The sequence below is a fragment of the Enhydra lutris genome, unplaced genomic scaffold (assembly GCF_002288905.1).
Source record: "Enhydra lutris kenyoni isolate GAN:26980312 unplaced genomic scaffold, ASM228890v2 scaffoldscaffold22, whole genome shotgun sequence".
In the NCBI taxonomy this organism is placed as follows: domain Eukaryota; kingdom Metazoa; phylum Chordata; class Mammalia; order Carnivora; family Mustelidae; genus Enhydra; species Enhydra lutris.
The window spans coordinates 35,650,325-35,670,137 of NW_019154106.1; the positions used below are offsets into that span (position 1 = coordinate 35,650,325).

The following is a 19,813-nucleotide window of genomic DNA, read 5'->3' on the forward strand; positions in this document are numbered from 1 at the left end:
GAGAATAGAACTGAGTAGCTGAATAAACATTTAGGGAAACGATATCCCAGTCAGAGAAATTAGCAGGTCCTAAATACTCAGCAAGTTCAAGGCACAGCACAGAGGCTAGTATGAATGGAGCCAAGTGAGCCACGGAGAGTGATGGGAATGGAAGTGAAGAGAGGGATGGGCCAGCGCTGTAAGGCCTAGTAAGCCATGATAAGGGTAGTGTTTTTTTAAATAGAATTCTCAGTGATATTGAAAACCATTGCATGGTTTTAAAGAGAGGAATGCCATGATGTAACTTTTTTTTTTTTTTTTTTAAGAATCAGTATGGGCACTATTTGCTGACTTGATCATAGGGGCAAGGGTGATACAGAATGACAATTTAGAACAGTTAGAGTAGTTCAGAGGAATAAAAACTTTATATTTAATGAGTGTGCTGGTTGTAAGAATTCTAAACTTTTCAAGGGGCTTTTAGGTCCACAGAGACCTTATCTCATTTACTCCCTCAAAAGAAATTTCAGGACACGTCAGGAAGGAGTCTGTTCACATACTTTCCTTTAATAAAGGAGAGAATTGGAAAGAGGGAGGGTATAAAGAAGTCCACTAGGTTTTGAAGCTTTGAAGTGGGAATGAAGAAGGATTGAAAAGGAAAGTTGATGCTTCTATTTCCCAAATGAGAATAAAAATCTAATTTCAAAAAAGTAATGAATGGGCGCAGAATCATTTCTACCATAAAATCTGAAATGAGGCTTGGTTTTGATTAATGTTTTATTGGTTTTTTAAAGGCCCCAGCTAAGCTAGTACTGTGTCATGCAAGTTTAAAACTTGGAAAGCAAAAGACAATCTGGAATGCACATATTTTTCTTCTTCTATAAAAAATATCATTGGAACATGCAAGTATTCTATTCATATACTTACTTAAATTTTAAAAAGAACTTCCCCGTGTCTCCTTGGATTATGATATATGATATGATATGATGTGATATGATATGATATATGATATAAACATATTACTAAAACTATTATTATTGCAAGTTAAGGTAAATTACTTCTCATTTTTCCCCAGACATTATTCATTACCTATTAGGATAAATAATAAAAACAGTCTAAAATACAATTCACATCAGAAGGGTAAAGAAAATAATTATACTCTTAACAAAATTTTGGGGAAACAGATAAACAGAACCTCTTAATTAGTATTTAAGAGTCTCAGCAGGAAACAGAAATTAGATGGCTTTAGGAGAAAAACTGTGTGATGATATTATGTGAATAAAAGGAGAGGCAATTGATGCCACCATCCACAGATTTTTTAAGAGGATGATCGTATCTTGCATCATTCATCTAACATTATCTGGACAAATCCAGGCTGTTTCTTCAGATAATCACAATTAGGAAAGTTTCTTTGGAAACAAGAGAAATCATGTGTCTTGCTACACACACACACACACACACACACACACACACACAAATCAAATGTCCTGCACAACACACATACACACACACAGAGTTGACATATATGTGTCCAATTCTACATGCATAATAATTTTCCTTTGGGGCCTTTGTCAATGTATTTATTATATATGTGTAGATGCTTTTTTAATAGTATAATTTATCTTTTTTTCAGAAAATGATACTTTTTTTGACTTTTAAAATAGGAATAGGTAGTATCTATTAAATGCTTACTATTTGTCCAATTTATGTGATCTCATTTAATATTTAAAGGAAATAGCTATTATGATGATGATGATGATGATGATTTGGGGGATATAGCTATTATTATCATGAGGTATGCCACTTCACTCTTCCCAAATTACCAGTGAAGGCTCTGAAGCACACAGAGGTTGACTGATTTTCACACAGTTAATAAACTGAACAAAGAATTTAATGCAGAAGTCTGACTCCAAAGTCTTTGTTGATAATCCTGTTGTATCACTTCTAGTGTAGTTATGTGACCACACCCAAAAATTTGGCTACATGTATGTAGCAAAGTAACTTTTTGGAAAAGCTGACCTGGAAGTGGTGTGTTTCAAGACACAAAATTGAGACCCAATTTCAGGAAGACTTCAGAGGATTTCTTTAAAAAATTCTACCACCATCGTGCCTGCCTACCTGTTGACATAAGCAAAGCACACAGATCAGCCTTCCGAGAGAATTGGTGAGTTTGCATTTTTTGTGACAATCTAAGGGAATCATAGGAGACCTTAAATTCTCTAATGTGTCAAAGAATAAGAATTACCTACCAGGTCAGCTGATGAAGTGGGAGTTCCTTAGAAACTATGCAGTAGGAATCAACCAGACAAATCTATCTTCAGATTACCTGAGAAAAGAAAATCATACAAAGCATACCAGAATTTAAGTTAAAGCTAATTAATCTTGGCAGCTGCTCCACGGAGTAATTAGTATTTTATGTTGTAAGGTATAGCCATGCATTTCACTATATTTAACCCAAATTTCAAAAAACACACTTAGGGAACAAAGTAACTGTGTAACTTTATTTTAGAAAAGGGAAAAAAAAAAAAGAAAGAAAACCTAAGCAAAGTGTTTTATCATAAACAGGTACTTGTTTTCAAGTGCATGGTGATGTTAAAGTAATCCATACCTGAAAATTTTACAATTTCCTGTTGTTAAGAACTTTCTCTCATTACTATTTCAGATACATGAACTACCTGTCTTTCCTTGATCTTATGACTTCATTTTTATTTCTCCATTTGCTTTAGTATAGTCAAAGTGAATAGTGTAAATACTTACTATATTCCCTCCAAATAAAATACATTGGTTACCATCAGGATAGTTATTAAAGTTCTTTTGCATATCCATGCATACAAAACCATGCTTAGAACATCCAGCAAATAACCCCAAATATAGTTTCCAAGTCTAGGTCAAACTGTAGACAAATCCACAGACATGAAGAGGTACATGAACCACACCTGTGTCTATGAGGGACAGGGATGACTGCCTAGATCTCAGGGCTGATTTGAGATAATTTGTTGCGTCCATTTGTGCAGCCTAAATTAGTATATTGTGTTCTTTGCAACTGCATCGGAAGTTCACTTAACTACACATACACAGTTATCTACCATGTTTTTAAACTTTCTGTGTTAACCCGAAACTGTATGTTCCATTGTATATTAATTGGAATTTAGATAAAAACTTGGAAGAAAAATTAAAAAAAAAAAGAAAATACCTGTGTTAAAACAACATGAAAGATGTAAATAGGAATGAAATTAGGGCAGCAAAAAAAGGCATTCGACTAATATATGCATATTTTGCTGAATTTATATCCAGGAACACATGAATACAGATATGTACACGCATAGATAAGGAAGAAAACATGAAGATATTCATACACTAAATTTTTGCATCCACCAATTAGAATGTTCAAAAATGCCAGAAAGCATAATTGTGTGTGGAAACCACGATAATGATGTTTGCAATGTGCATCTGCAAATAGGAGCGGGAATAGAGTCATACAGCACACACACACTATATGAGAAGATACATCAACAATTGTTAGGTTTCAGTTACTAGATGTCATGTCCATAGATAACACAAATGCATCCTAGAAATCTCTGAATTTATTTGTGAACTCCAATACCAAAAGAAAAAAACAGCTTTAAATGTGTACCCTGGCACCTCCCCTCCCCCCACCAAATAAAGTAACAATGGAAGAGGAAATGACAGACTGCAGAATTAGCACCATAGAGACGAGACCAAAGTTTTGTCCTATGCTTTCATTCAAAAAAACCAGTCTATGTCTCCATTATGGGAAGAAAGAGGATAATTGTTTTCAGGGTTCATATTTCCCGACCTTCCTCTTTAATCATATCAAGGTGAAAAATGCATAAACACATCAAACACATAAACAAGCTCATTTACAACCAGGAGGATACAATGAGAGAGGGTGTATTCTTTGTCAGGTATGATAAGAGTTCATCAACTTGACAATGATCTAATTTACTTTTTTCAACACACCTCGCTGGTCCCCAGTTCTATCGATTCAGGGAATGTTTATTCTTTACATCATACCTTTTTCAAATTTGCAAACATTAATCGCTCCAGTATGCATTAAATTATGTACTTATTTGCTGTGTAACAAATGACCAGAAACACATCTAGTATATACATTCTATTTTATTTATGCCGCGTCTACTTAAGAAGGATCTAGGTCCTCAGAGATTAAAAGAATCGATTTCAAAATGTGCTCTGTTACCCATTCCTCTTACCCATATCGTTCTGTTCTTTTCTCCCATGTCCATGTTCCCTGAAGTCATTCTCAGTGGCTTTCATAAACCAACTGGCAGCAGCACATTTTACTCATGATGACAACATGACCATTTCAAGAGGTAGGCTCTCTGCCGAGTGGACACCAAGATTTACACACTTGACGCATTATTCCAAAGAAAGTCTTGAAGAACAGCTTTGGGGATTTCCAGCCCTGTCTTTAAGTTTGGGGATTAAGACTGAAGAAGTATAATGGGGTAAAACAGAAAATTGCAGAGGAAAAAGCACCAACTTATTATTTTGCATGTGCTACCAATTTAATAGGAGCTTATCGGGGATGTTCATCCTCTGTCCATTCCACGCATTGTCTGAATTTGAGCTGGGACCATCTGCTGACTATCTATGTCTTGACCTACTTTCAAAGGATGCTTTATCATAAAAAAGTAGTAAAGATAAGCCTGAGTCAGAAAAAGGACATGACCCACTATAGATGACTTTCTTCTTCTCACCCTTGGTAGATATTACTGGTGAATGTGTGCTCATTTGACAGTTATCAAGTGCAACTTGATCAAGGGCAACTGTTTCTTCCAGGAGCCTCAAATAGAGCCTGATTTTCTAGGAATAAACATATGGCATTATAGGACTTTCCCAAGATTTTACTGTATCTGCATGACATGAAGGGAAATGGTGTTCTCAAAGAAATCAAGGAATTTAAGTGTGGGAGAACTACAAAGGGGAAAAGGGGGGAACACATACACACCACAATTACTTTACTTCTGATGCGGATGCTATCATGGGATTAGAGAAGTGGTGCGCAGACACCCTGATCAATCATTTTGCTATGCAAAGTATGGCTTTTCTGGGGGATGTAAGGGGGAGAAAAGGGAGGAAGAGAAAAGGAAGGGGGAGAGAGGGAAGAAGAGAAATAGAGATCTTACCCCAAGTATAAGGCTGAGAAATACAATTTCTATTTTTATGAAAGAAAATAGAAACCTATTTGGAAGTTTTCTGTGGAAGAAACCTAGATTTTATTGTCATCTATACTTAAAAGACCCATATGTCCTAGGCTTCAGGGAATAGAAAGCAATGGAAATTTTCCCATATGATGCTTTTGTTTTTTTGAACAGCACTAACTCACAACAATCTGGTTATTTGGATTCAAGTATCCACTTTTAAATATTGTGGGCTAGTATCTGTAAACACTATAAAATTATTTTTTGAAGTTTTAGGAACCCATGCAAAATAGCATATATTCATCAGTCTTAGTTTAATAGTATTTTCTCAGTGAAGACTCCACACAGACAAGATAAATTCACACCCTGCTCCCCCTGCCTTGTGGTATGCTGTCAAGAGAACCCTACTTTGTTTTCTTTTGTTTTGTTTTTAGAGCAGTTGTAGGGGCCAAGGGCTGGCTACCCCAAAATGTGCCACTTTGGCAAATTGATGATTTTAAATAAAAGTTACTTAAGAAATAGCAATGTAGAAAGAATACTGTGACCTTCCCCACACTTTGTCTCCAGAGAACAGGAAATAAATCTCCCATGTGGAAGTTAACCTCCTTGTACCAGGAGGTAAGGCTATATCCTTATTACCAGAGACAGGAAATTCAGAACCAAAAAGACTGTAGAATAAACATTACCCTCATGACTTTTTACTAATTTACTATCCCAGCCCAAATTCTGTTTAAAATGTCTTATTAATTGAAGCTCCCAATGTTACATTTTGTTTTTGGTTTTTGGGTTTTTATGGGGGAGGGGTCCTGTCAACTCCACAGATTTGTTGTTTTTTGTGCAAAAAGGATAAAACCTGCCTGCTCTGGTCATTTCTTTAGGTTTCAATTTCATGATTGGGTCTCTATGCACATGTAAGAAAACTTTTTATTTTTCTGCTGTTAATCTGTGTCATGTCAATTTAACTCTTAAACCAAATGAAAGCACTCGAAGGACAAAAGGAAAAATTCTTCCTCTTCCCTACAGTCATGCAGTTAGCTGTGCCTCCTTCATTCATGATGGCTCCCCTGCTACACCATAAATGCCCTGAAGGCGGGACTCTGGCCTTTGTAGGAGAGGCAACCTGGTGACTGGGTTAAGCACGTGGATCCCAGAAAATCATCGCTGGGCCTGAATCCAACCCTTTCCTCTTACTAGCTGCACTATTTCAGGCAATTCAATTACTATTTTTCTACCTCAATTTCCTCTGGGAAATAAGGATAACTATAATATCAGTCTCAAATAAACCTGAGAATATTTAACAACTTTTTAAAGAGCTCTAAAAGCAGGGACTGGAACACTAAGTGCAATAGGAGGGCTCATAATTACTACTTCCTCTCACCACTGCTATTTTGAACAGAAAGTGGAATGGCAGACACATTTGAGAATCTCGAGGAATATTTTTTTGAACAACTGAATGACTGGCTGACTGAAGGGATAAATGCGGAGAAAGGATAGTAGAGATTATTGTATTCAGTGATTTTTCAAATCACATTAGACATGGACTCCCTTTCTTCATTAAAAGCATTTGCAATGAGGTGTATGGAACCAGAGGGTATTATGCTAAGTGAATTAAGCCAATCAGAGAAAGACAATTATCATATGCTCTCACTGATATGTGGAATTTAAGAAATAAGGCAGAGGATCATAGGGGAGGAGAGGGAAAATATGGAACAAGATGAAATCAGAGAGGGAGACAAACCATAAGAGATTCTTAATCTCAGGAAACAAACTGAGGGCTGCTGGAGGGGGCGGGGGTGAGAGCGATGGGGTGGCAGGGGGATGGACATTAGGGAGGGTATGTGCTATGGTAAGTGCTGTGGATTGTGTAAGACTGATGAATCACAGACCTGTACCCCTGAAACAAATAATACATTGATATCAATTTTAAAAAATTTAAAAAATGAACTTCATACACATACCAAATTAAAATTGATAAATATGGCCCAAAAAAGTATACACAGGGTGTGTAAGCCCAACAAATCAATTGTATGAAAGAACAGATACTCTAGCCGAAGGTGAGGGTTTGTGGAGCCCAGATCGCCACCCTCTAGCCGCGCAGTCACCTGCTCAGCAGCCATGGGCGCTGAGTCTGCTACAGGACCAGGAGAGCAGCTGCGACTGCAGAATGCGGCAGGGCGCACAGGAGAATCTCTGAAGTCCAACAGTTTAGGGCCTAAGAGGTTAGAAACTTAAATACTAAATGACACCAGGCGGACTGTGTAGATCCAGGCGAATGCCCAAGGTTGATTCCCACTAAGGACACACACATGCCATGTGAATTGTGTATGTGACGTTGAGCAGCATTTCCAAATTCATCCAGAAATGCCACATCTCTTCTGCTTAAAGTCACAGCCAAGGCCCGTGGCTCCATCTCTCGGGGCGGGGGGGGGGGGGGGGGGGGGGGAAGGGAGGCAAGGAAAAATAGCTTAGAAACAAAACAAAACAAAAAACCAGAACGAAAATTTTGTGTGTATGTTCTCTTCCTAAAAGACGACGTCTTGGGGCTCCTGGGTGGCTTAGCGGGTTAAAGCCTCTGGGGTCAAGATCCCAGGGTTCTGGGATGGAGCCCCGCATCCAGATCTCTGCTCAGTGGGGAGCTTGCTTCCTCCTCTCTCTCTCTGCCTCCCTGCCTACCTGTGATCTCTGTCTGTCAAATAAATAAATAAATAAATAAAATCTTAAAAAAATATAGTTAAAAAAAAAAAGACGTCATCTTATGATTCCCTGCTACCACACTAGAACAGGCTCGCTTCTGCTTCCTTTTTCTTCCCTTGCTGCTTCAGGTTCTGAATGAATTCATTCAACAAGTATTTCAGCACCTTCGAGGAGGTAGCTAGTTCTGCGCACCTGAAACTCATTTGCAAACAAAAAATATAAAAATCTACAACATGTATTATAACAAAATGAAAAAAAAAAAACACCGTAAATAAAAATGAAAGATTTCTGAGACATGGGCAGGAGAGGTTGAAGACACTCCCAGGGTGACATTTCAAAAAAGTCCTTACTTCTGGATACACAGAAGCAAGTACTATTTTTAATGTTAATATTTGCTTTTTCAACTAGTTGATGTAGGAGGATATACGTGGTAGTCTTGGTAACAAATCTTTATTGAGGAAAAATAGGCCAGCTTTCAGTAACTTTTATTCTTTACCATTGACCATTGATATATGTAACATAATCCAACAAATAGTTTGGGGGGATCTAAGACTGTACACATGACTAAGAAAACATCCCCTAAATAAACAAGTCTATGTTTTCATAACTCTCTAGGTCTGCCCAGCTCACCTCACTCTATGGTATCAGTAATCATTTCAGCCTCTGCGGCCACTAATGCTACTTACAGTACCTGAGCTATAAGAATAAGATTCCATTAGAGCAAAGTTCAACAGATACTGTTTTAATCCAGCTCTCCGCACTGTAATCTAAAACAGTAAATGTCTGCTTCTCACCTCTCTTAGACTTGTAATCCAGTATATTTTATGAAACAGAATTGTGTCTGAAATAGCATTATAATGCTAAACATATGCTTAAGGAATGATTAAAAAAAAAGTTAGTCATCTAGTATATTCAGTATTCAGAGATTTTAAGATCACACAGAAAACCACATCTAGATGAGTTACTGAATGAGTCACTTTTCTTCTGAGCATGTTGGCATTGGATAGACAGTCAGCATTCAGGCCTTATACATTTTAGGCACTCATCCAATTTACATATAATGTAATGCATAGAAAAGGAAAAACAAAGTCCAAAATGAACTAACTTAGAATGGCTATATAGCATAGATTAATATTTTAAAATAACTAGAGAAGTATGTTTTTGTTAGTTTCATTAATACATATATTAAAACAAGTTTATTCCATTGGAAAGTATATTTGTTTCTCAATAGGAGTCAATTTATATTCTGCAAATCTTTACTAATCTTTTACTGCTTACCATTACAGGCCTGTAATAGAATTACACTACCTGAATTTAACATGTCAGTTAATATTTCCTTCCACGTGAGGGTAGTTAGTTAGTCTATGAATGTTAACGCCTCAAAAACAACATCAATTTATCTAGCTGTTAATTAAAAGAAATAATAAGAGACAGCATCTCTTTTATGGACAAAACCGCACATGTAAGTAAAGCATTTTAAACCTTTTGGATGCTATTTTAAAGCAATTAAGAATTGAAAAAAATAAAATGCATTCATTAAAGTCACATAATACACTAAAAAAAAAAAGGAATTCTGTGCTTTGACTATTAAAAGGAACTTGCATAATATTTCTTAAAAGTATTTATAAAGCACTTCTGCTACGATTCCTTTTTGTTTTGAAACAAATAATGCAACGCGTAAACCACAGTCAACTCTGAAGGATGCATAATGATATCTATTTTTAAAGAAAAACCTATACATTATACTCATGGAAAGCCCACTTGATCATGCCAGTAATTAAGAGAAACACATTGATTATTGTCACATACTAGAGATTTAGAGCTTGGGAAAAATAATTTACAAGTGAAACTGTTGAAATTTGATTAATATTAAGCAAATTCTCATCTTTCAACATCTTATAGAAATTTCAGAAAATATCCGCTCGATTCTCTTTTTATTAGTTTCAAAGTTGCCTCAAAACATGTGCTAAAGTGAAACGGTGATTAACTTTCCATAGGGTCCATGGAGGGAAGTTGGAGCACAGGGTGGGTGTGGGGAAGTGAACCTAAATTAAAATAAATTAGCAGCTTTCCTTCTATAATCATTGGAGATGGTTAGGGTTTCTGGGTACAGTGGGGAAATTATGAGGAACAGAACTCTGAAACTAGCAATATTCCATCTCATAGAATTAAAAGAGTATTAGAGCTGAGTCATCAGAGGAAAATTTGGACCTTGATTTTTTTTCTTCTATCCTGGTCACTTTGTCTGAAACCTCTAAGGACCATCTATAAAATAAATTCTTTCTCTCTCTCTCTCTTTTTTTGGATAGCCTGAAATCTAAAAAAAAAAAATACTGATAAATGACACTGAATTACTCCACAAGTATAACTGCCACATGATTATATCACAATAATACTTATACTATTTATGATCATTTGACATTCCTCCAAACCACTAAATTTCTTGCACTACATCACTGAGATCAAAGGTGTGCCATTATATATCAGAATTTAAGTTCATCCATTAATTACAGATTTCCTTCCTCCCTCCCTCCCTTCCATTTTTCCTTCCTTCCTCCCTCCTTCCCTTCTTTCCTTTCTTTCTTCCTTCCTTCCTTCCCTCCCTTCTTCTCTCCCTTCCTTTCTTAAATTAACAATATCTTCTAAGATGCAGTGCTCCAAATATATTAACTGTAGCTTGGCAGATCCATTCTATAAAACCAATTGTTATGTATGCTTTATGTGTTGCAAAATGGATCTAGCTAGTAGAAGTGAATATATTCAGTGCAGACAACCTAACTGAATCATTTAACGCATTAATTTGAGTCTTTAAGTTTGATGCTATCAATCCTATCAATCAGACAATTATTCATGTATCAATTCCTATTGCTCGTGAGCTACATTTTAGATTATTCAGGGGTGCATTTATTTGATTAGTGGTATTCCTATGGAGAGACCCAACTTCAGCGATGATCACAGCTGTTGACTTGTTTTAGTAATACATTTGTTTTCAAAATATACATATCTGGGCTCATTGGTTCTACATGGCTGTTTTACTTTCATCAACTCCCCATTTTAAAATGTGTATTATCTGCTTGCATATTTCTGTTTTGCAACCCTCTTGTCATCCCACATTCCACTACCCAATTTCACACACACACACACACAAAATCTTGCCAAGCATTTCAAGGAACTCAATTCCTAACTTGGAGTAATGTCCAGCAGACAAACCATAGGGATGTGTCTATAGAATGCCAAAAAAGATCTTGTCAATTTTGTCAGAAATTCAGTCATTCATCCAGATATTTTGTCTACATCATACCAAACATGTTTAATGAATTCTGTTAACTGACTAAAAATCTGACAGAATTGCCTTGACTTTATTTAGACATGGTTCAAAATAATAATAAGAATGGCAATAAACACCCTCAAATAAACAATATATTCAGGTTGACACAGATTCCAACCTTAAAGTGACTCCCATTGGCCAATGTGGAACAGAATCTTTATGATATGGTTGCAATTTGGATTCTAAGAATGCCAAGGATCCACAAAATTTTTATCATCCTCCAGTTGATTTCAAAACTAGATCATAGAAGAACTAGATACCCAATGAACCAGAAGGATTAAATGTTGTTCACTGCATTTGAGTTCAGAAGTGACCAATTTGTGCTGGGCAATTTACTAATGACAATGACTATTTATGACTGTGGATATCCATTTTAATTAGGTTATTGCTTAAGGATCATAATCGGCCTGGAATCTCTTGGAAAATTTGTAGACTATATAAAGTTACAGAAAATTGTGAAAAAGTTGCATGCTTTAAAAACTTAGTATTTCCATCAAGCCTGTGGTTTGAAAGGAGTGTGAAGACAATCATAAGTGGATGTTTTTAACACAGTTTCTTGATATTTACAGTATTTTTTCTTCTCTAGTTGCCCTCCCTTCAAAGCTGGTCAATTGTTTTTCCGGGGTTTTATTCACCTCACATTCAGTACAAGGAGGCATTTGCAATTTCTGTCAAACAATACAGAAAAGACAATTAGAATAGTTAAAATAAATATATGTTTTAAGGTAAAAATTAAAATCCTAACAAAAGTAATATAAATATATATATGTCAACAAATACAGAAAATGAATGCTAGACCGAAATAAAATAAATGTAAATTTGTTAATACTTTTATTTCATGGAAGTACATAAAATACTGTTTACAAATGGCAAGATAGTTCAAAAACTATTTTGTGAAGACTTTAGCTAAACCATTCAACTCTGATGAATCTAACCCAAACGTTAAGAAATGTTGTGTTAAGTGAAATGATCCCTAAGAATTGCTATGATATAATATATTTGGTCAAATATAGAACAGTACATAAGGAAGTTCAGAATTAAGCTCCTGAATTGTGTTTGTTGTTTGTTTTTGTTGGGGATATGTCATTCTTGCTATGTCCTCTGTTTCCCCAAATCCCTCCTTTTATCTTTTTTTGTTCCACAAAGAATAGACGCATGCTTTTTGTTATCTGTTTATTTTTGTTTTGTGTGTGTGTGTGTGTGTGTGTATGTGTGTGTGTTGGGGGCTGTACCTCCCTCACCCTGTTCTTCTGAGGACCTCAGATGATCAAACCAAAAACTCAGTGGCTGGCACAGTGCTCATAGAAAGTCCAGAGGCCCTAGGTGAAGGGCCTCAGTTAATACAACATCCCTGCTTCAGCTAGAGAAAATCATTGGACCCAAAGGATTCGAGTTCTTCCTGACAGAATCAAAACAAACAAATAAAATACCTTTGGGGCAGTCACTGGTTCTGCAGTAGCATTGATTAGGGGAACGACTTTGTGCTTCGTTGAGCAGGTCCTGCCCTCTTGTAAAAGCTGCAAATGAAAATAGATCAATGTAGTTAAATTAAATGAAGGAGGGGATAGAAAAATTCTCTTGAATTCTTCCCACTGAGAAACTTCCTTTACTTTGATGCAAGCTGAAAGGGCAAGCTAGAGACAAAATAAGCTCATCACATCCTGAGTGGGAGCCCAAGGAGAGATCAAGCCCTCACAGGTGGTTTGGGGATCTTAGTGATGCTTATGAAAATCAGCTACTATAACAAAATTCCGTTCCAGTGGAAAGCTCTTTCTTTGCAAAAGCAGTTAAACTGAAGTAAAGAATTATAGAACTATTGTATCTGTGACACATCTGGACTCAAAGACTTAGATATGTCGGTGGTCTATACACCTGCAGGAACATGAGTACCACAAGCCCTGAAGCAATTTTAACAGTCTAGTCAACAATCTGTCTAGCAAAAACTCCTGGGTACCTTAAAAAAGATCTTATTTTGGAAAATAAGATTTTATATTTTACTAACTAGGAATTCTCATCTTCTTTATTAGCCTCAACAGTTTTGAAGAACTGCTGGCCGTGTATTCCAATTGGGATTCGTTTCCATTTTAACCAAGGGTAAAATATTGACTTTCCCTTCCTTCCCTTTCTCCATGCTCTCTCCTCTCCTTCCCTCCCTTTCTTCCTTCCTTCCCTGTCTGCTTCTCTTCTCTTCCCCCTTTCCATACTGTCTTTCATTCTTCCTTCCTCCCTTTTTTCTCTTCCTCTTTATTTTTTTTAAAGATTTTATTTATTTATTTGAGAGTGAGAGAGCAAGAGTGAGAGAGCATGAGTGGGGTGAGGGTCAGGTGGAGAAGCAGCTCTGTGCTGAGCAGGGAGTCCCATGCCCGGCTTGATTCCAGGACTCCGGGATCATGACCTGAGTCCAAGGCAGACACCTAACTGACTGAGCTAAACAGGCATCTCTTCTTAATCTTTATTTTAAACATATTTTCAAAGTAACTACAAACACTGTTAATTGTAAGAATATGCTGCTATTTGGGGGGTGGTTTCTTCTAATCCTTTCCATGTGTACAGCAGAGCCCAGGAGTCGAAGAGTCCATAGCCACTGGGTAGCTCTGAACTTGAACAAGTCCGTTTGTTTCCTTGGGATCTGACAGCAAAGAGGAGACCAAAATGGCCTTCGAAACCCAACATCTTATAAATTCCACAAGTAGATGACAACTAAAGAGGTTCTACAGGAGACTTAACCTAGTCCAATTCAGATTTTAGAGCAAAGTTATTTTCATACGCTTCATATTCTGGCACTGTATTGCTCTTAGTGGAATACACACTACATTCCTTTACCATTTCATGCCTATATGTATGCCAACCACCTCACCTTCCTCAAAGTCTCTCTCCACTGTGACATCCTGACAACCAGCTATTCATGCCTTCCCTAGAATGTCATTTCCACCAATAGATGCACTCAGTCATACTTTTCTGCTCTAAAGGTACATTGCGTATAAAAACTGGATCACTTAACAATGTTTTTATATGTATAAGCATGTCTAGCTGCTTAATATATTGTAAGATCCTTGAAGATAGAGATGACATTTATCAGCTGTACCTTCCAGCTTGAGGCCAACAGATAACAAGGAGCCAATATGAAATCTCTGAATAAATAATAATGAAAATATGATTCGCTATGAAATTCATTGGTTATGAAAATATTTTAGTCCTTCAGAATTTCAATAAACACCTGATTTTTTATATGATCAGATTTGTTTGTTTAATTGAGACTCCAGAATGGTTACACAGAGTCCCTTTTTCTATAGAAGCCTACATTACAGTAGCAAAGTAAGATAACTATAATAATAGAAATCAGTAATCAAAACCTTGGCTACCTTATCTCAAAGAATTGTAGGCAGAGGCACAGAGGAACCTTGTACACTAACTAATTAACATGTTTGTTTTTATGTTCTGTGGGTTTGAATTACATCTGGACTCTAAAATATCTTTAGAATGTTATAGTTATTCTGCTTTCATTGTGATAATACAACTGGCTTGCATTTTTATCATGCTTGCATTTAGCCTTTGAGAAATTAACAAATAATTGTATGAAATCAAGCTCAAAAAACATGATCAATGCAGAAAGCATCTTGAAAAGTATAAGCCTTCCCAAAATATATTTTAGAATAATGGCATTTGTAGGTCTTACATGTTTGGGGGAAAAGTTCATTTAAACATTAAACAGTTGTATTTAAAGTAGTTCTTCTCAAAGCCTTTAGCATGCAATTTCCTAAAGTTCTGGTCTTAAATGACTTGTCCACATAATTACATAAGATGATTGTTAAAACATAACCCTCCTGGATGGTAGTTCAGCCCAGTGACTATGGGGTTTGCATTTTTAATCAACACCCCAACAATTCAAATGCACAGTCAAATTTGAAATCCACTTCTTCACAATGCACAAATACATTACAAATCTCTTAGAAGGACATACAGCAATTTCCTAAATCTAACCTCAAAACACTGTCTTGTGTGGTGCTTCACTTGAGGTCATTCTCATGAGGAAGAGACTATAGGATCTGCAGTGGAGTTTTTTCTTTCATTAATGCAAGCATAGCCGACTATTTCAGACAAGGCTTTGATCATCTGAACAATGAAAACTTATTAAACTTCAACATTAAAGAAAATGTTATATGGCTGAAAGATAATGTGAACTTTTTTTGATACTTTGATCTTCTAATGAACACTACCTTTAAATTTATTTTTTTTTCTGTGCCTCACAGGCACTGTAGAAATTTCATGAGATGAATTTCATAAAATTCTTAGTGTTTCTCAGAGAGGCAACAGATGTAAGAGCAACATAATTGTAACTTGCAGGTACCATGCTTTAATAAGCATCTTATCAATCCTATAGCCACTGATAAAGTGCACATTCATTGGTGAAAACATAAAGGGGGTGTTTCTTCATGGAACCCTCTCCCATTGGTTGCCAACATTACCCAGACTGCCAAAAATTGCAGACAACTGTACTTAAGGAAGACCAAAAACAAAAAACAAAAAACAAAAAACAAAAAACAACAAAACAAAACACCGCATGGTTACAAAGCTTTGGGAGTAAAATAGACTTTGGTTTGAGGTTTAGCTCTAATGTCTATTCATTGGTGATCTTGATAAATGACTCAATAAGTTACTTATCTCTGGGCCTCAGTTCTTCAGCTGTAAAATGGAGCTACTTCACAGAATTATTATGAGAAAACATACAAAAATATTCAGTATAAATTCTAACAATAAACATTCTCCCCTTTATCCCTCTTCCACTTTCTTTCATATTAGCATTAGCGTTGTTAATGAGTACACACCAACAATTCTGATGAGTGACACTGACATTACACATGAGGTATGGGGCAGAATCAACAGTCAGGTAATTCCCACACACAGAAGTGAAAGAGAGAAGGGAGAGAGAAAAGAAAATGGAGATATGAGTGCTGATTTGGAGGGATGCAAAATCACTTAGGACTAATGCTTCTCTTCTGACACTATAGATAAAAATAATAAAATTAACACAATGGGTTTTTTTGGGGGGAGGGGAGGGAAAAAGACGAGAGAGGCCCCTGAGTGGCTCTGACAGTTAAGTGTCTGACTCTTGGTTTCAACTCAGGGCATGATCTCATGGGTGGTAAGTCAGAGCCCTGCTTTTGGACTCCCTACTCTGGGGTGGGGCAGGGGGAATCTGCTTGAAAGATTCTCTCCCTCTGCTCCTCCCACCACTTGCATGTGGGCGTGACCACACACTCTCTCTCTAATAAATAAATATGTCTTTTTAAAGAAAGGATGAGAAAAACAGAAGTTTCAAGGTATAGAAAATGATGTTGATATATTTAAAGCTTTATCCAATGAAACACAAGCTTGAGATTCCTACTGGCCAACTCCTTAATTTTGCTCTTGTGACTCCATGAGCAGGACCTAGTTAAAACTTGCCAGACTCCTGACCCATGGAAAGTGAGAGATAGTTAGTGTCTCTTAAAGCCATTCATTCCATGATAATTGGTAACTGGAAACTAATACAGATATTATGGCAGAAGACCTTTATGTGATATCATGCAAGCCTGAAGTAACTTATTGTATTGCTTTACCTTTGTTTTGAAAATTTAACTATAGTTAATGTATTGGTTCCATACTTTGTGAAGGTAGTTGGTAGTTAAATTGTAAATAAAAACTCTTTGGGGGGTTATAATTTAAAAATAAATGTGGGGCGCCTGGGTGGTTCAGTGGGTTAAGCCTCTGCCTTTGGCTCAGGTCATGAACTCAGGGTCCTGGGATCGAGTCCCACGTTGGGCTCTCTGCTTAGTGGGGAACCTGATTCCTCCTCTCTCTCTCTCTGCCTGCCTCTCTGCCTACTTTCGATCTCTCTCTGTCAAATAAATAAATAAATTCTTTAAAAAAAATAAAAATAAATGTATGAACTTACATTTTTAAAAAATGTAATAATAACAGATAATCTCTTTCCCAATTCTTTTTTTTTTTAAAGATTTTATTTATTTGACAGATCAGAAGTAGGCAGAGAGGCAGGCAGAGAGAGAGAGTGGGGGAAGCAGGCTCTCTGCTGAGCAGAGAGACCCATGCGGGGCTTGATCCCAGGACCCTGGGATCATGACCTGAGCCGAAGACAGAGGCTTTAATCCACTGAGCCACCCAGGCATCCCATCTTTCCCAATTCTTTCTCCCAGTGTCTTTATGGCTATTAATATTGCTGGCTCTTTCACTGTCTTAAAATTCTCTGTTTAATAACAGTCCTCCTTTCACATTTTATTATCTAATCTCTTTGCCCCCCCTTCATCTCAACCCCTCATATTTACACATGAGGAGATCAACAGCTATATAATGCTCTCAAGGCCATAAAGGTATTGTTGCCAATTAAACCCATGTCCACCTTGCTGTTAATGTGGGATCTTTCTAAGATTCTATACTACTTTTTTCTCACATTATTATTTACCTTTATAACATCTTAATTTATAACATTAATTTATAACATTTTAATTGCCAGGTTATATTTTATAGTTTTACTAAAGACATGATTTTTAACACAAAATATTCCTGGGGTGGGAGAACACATCAAAGGTAACAGTGTTGAGGCCAGGAGATAGTCACTACTGTGAGATAACTAGAATAGGGACGGTTCACGGAAGAACTTGTAGGCCAAGCAGTGATATATATATTCAGTTTTGCAATTATGAGAGATAGGTATACTGTAAATATCCTGCAATGATATGCCTACTTATCAAAGGAAGTTTATAAGCCAATGCTTTCTCTACATTGGAATCTAAAGAGATTTATTAGTAAATCTCTTTAAAAAAAAAAAGAAAAAAACAAGAAAAGAAAGAAAGAAAAGGGACGGCTGGCTGGCTCAGTTGATTAAGCATCCACCTTTGGCTCAGGTCATGATTTCAGAGTCCTGGGATGGAGTCCCCACATCAGGCTCCTTGCTCAGCGGGGAGCCTGATTTTCCCTCTCCCTGCCGCTACCCCTGCTTGTGTACATGCACTCTCACTGATAAGTATTTTAAGTAAATAAGTAAATAAATAAATCTTAAAAAAAATAATAGAGATTCATGAATAGGGCTCTGAAGTGTTCAGTCCATACAACACTGCTTAAAAAACACCGTCCCTCACTCAGGTCATGATCTCATGGGTAATGAGACTGAGCCCCGCATCGGCGTTGGGCTCTGCACTCAGTGGGGAGTTTGCTGAAGATTCTCTCCCTCTGCCCCACCCCCATCATGCATGCATGCATTCTCTCTCAAATAAATAAATAAATCTTTAAAAAACAAACAACCAAACCAAACCAAACCCAAACAAAACCCTCTATCCCTCACCAGAACTTTCTTTGCCCAGCGAAAGTTTTGGAATATCTACCATTTTTATAAGCACTTGTCTGTCATTCGCACTATACTGGAGACCACTAGGACCCATCAGGCCTCTCCCTTTCCCTTCAACTCACAAGGGTGACAGGAAGTTGAAACTTGGTTAAATTTTTCAGAAATTAGATTTAAATACTCAAATATCTGGAGTTGGAGTTTCAGAACTTATTTCATGAGTCCATTACTAAACTGAATCATGCAACGGAAAGAACAGTAACAAAAAATGTCCATATTCAAATGATTCACATTCTGTGTGTGTCTGAAACTTCTACACTTCCTGTGAGCAAAATATGTTTAACTTCTCATCACAACTGAACTCAAGAGATAGTAAATCTTGAGACTTTTCCCCTCATAAGCATTGGTCAGAATCTAAGAAAAGTAACAACAAGAACAACATGTAATATAGCTTAATTGTTACATATACATTCAGGAGAGCTCATTGCTTGAGGATTCTGTTATCTTGGCTTGCAGAATTGAAACTTGCAGATGAGAGCAGCTGACAGTCTTTCCATGGGTAAGTCAGTAAACCATTTTTTATTAAAATAATTCAGTATGTTAGACTCTAATCTCCTCTATCTTTCAGAGATCATGGGGTTTATCCTTTTATTTCCTTCCTATATTATTGAACTAAACTATCCAATTCTCTCTAACCTTATTTTCTCCAATCCATCTGCCACTCAACCTCCAGAAATGTCTTCCTAACATATTTCATCATGCCAACTCTCTGCATAAAAAAATCAATCAGATCAAAACAAATGAGAAAAATACCACCCCATACACAAATTTGTGATTTCCCATTGCCTATAAAGTACAGAAGACTGGGGAGATGGATGGGATGAGGAATTTGGAGACTGTTTTCTTAAACAAGTGAGATGTGATATAGGAGCGTGGCCTTCAGACTCACCTTGATGAACTACAGCCAAGCCTCAGAAGACAAATGACTGGGCATTAAGAGAATGAGTCTCTGCTGTCACTTACTCAGGCTCATAGATTTTCTTTTTTTTTTTTTTTTTAATTTTTTTTTTTTAAGATTTTATTTATTTATTTGTCAGAGAGAGAGAGAGGGAGAGAGAGCCAGCACAGGCAGACAGAATGGCAGGCAGAGGCAGAGGGAGAAGCAGGCTCCCCGATGAGCAAGGAGCCCGATGTGGGACTCGATCCCAGGACACTGGGATCATGACCCGAGCCGAAGGCAGCTGCTTAACCAACTGAGCCACCCAGGCATCCCTAGATTTTCTTTTTATTACT

The 19,813-nt window shown here is 36.8% G+C and overlaps 1 protein-coding gene across 1 annotated transcript in view; it reads right to left on the reverse strand.

Moving 5' to 3' along the window:
- Positions 1 to 11,595: 11,595 nt before the first annotated feature.
- The window catches only part of LOC111149780 (leucine zipper protein 2), a 251,071-nt gene continuing 242,853 nt past the window's right edge, over positions 11,596 to 19,813 (reverse strand). The window contains exons 10-11 of the mRNA XM_022507043.1: positions 12,612 to 12,691; positions 11,596 to 11,849 (exon numbers count right to left, since the gene is read on the reverse strand). Coding sequence (XP_022362751.1) covers positions 11,745 to 11,849; positions 12,612 to 12,691 — 185 coding nt within the window. The 3' untranslated portion in view covers positions 11,596 to 11,744. The remainder of the gene's footprint in view (positions 11,850 to 12,611; positions 12,692 to 19,813) is intronic.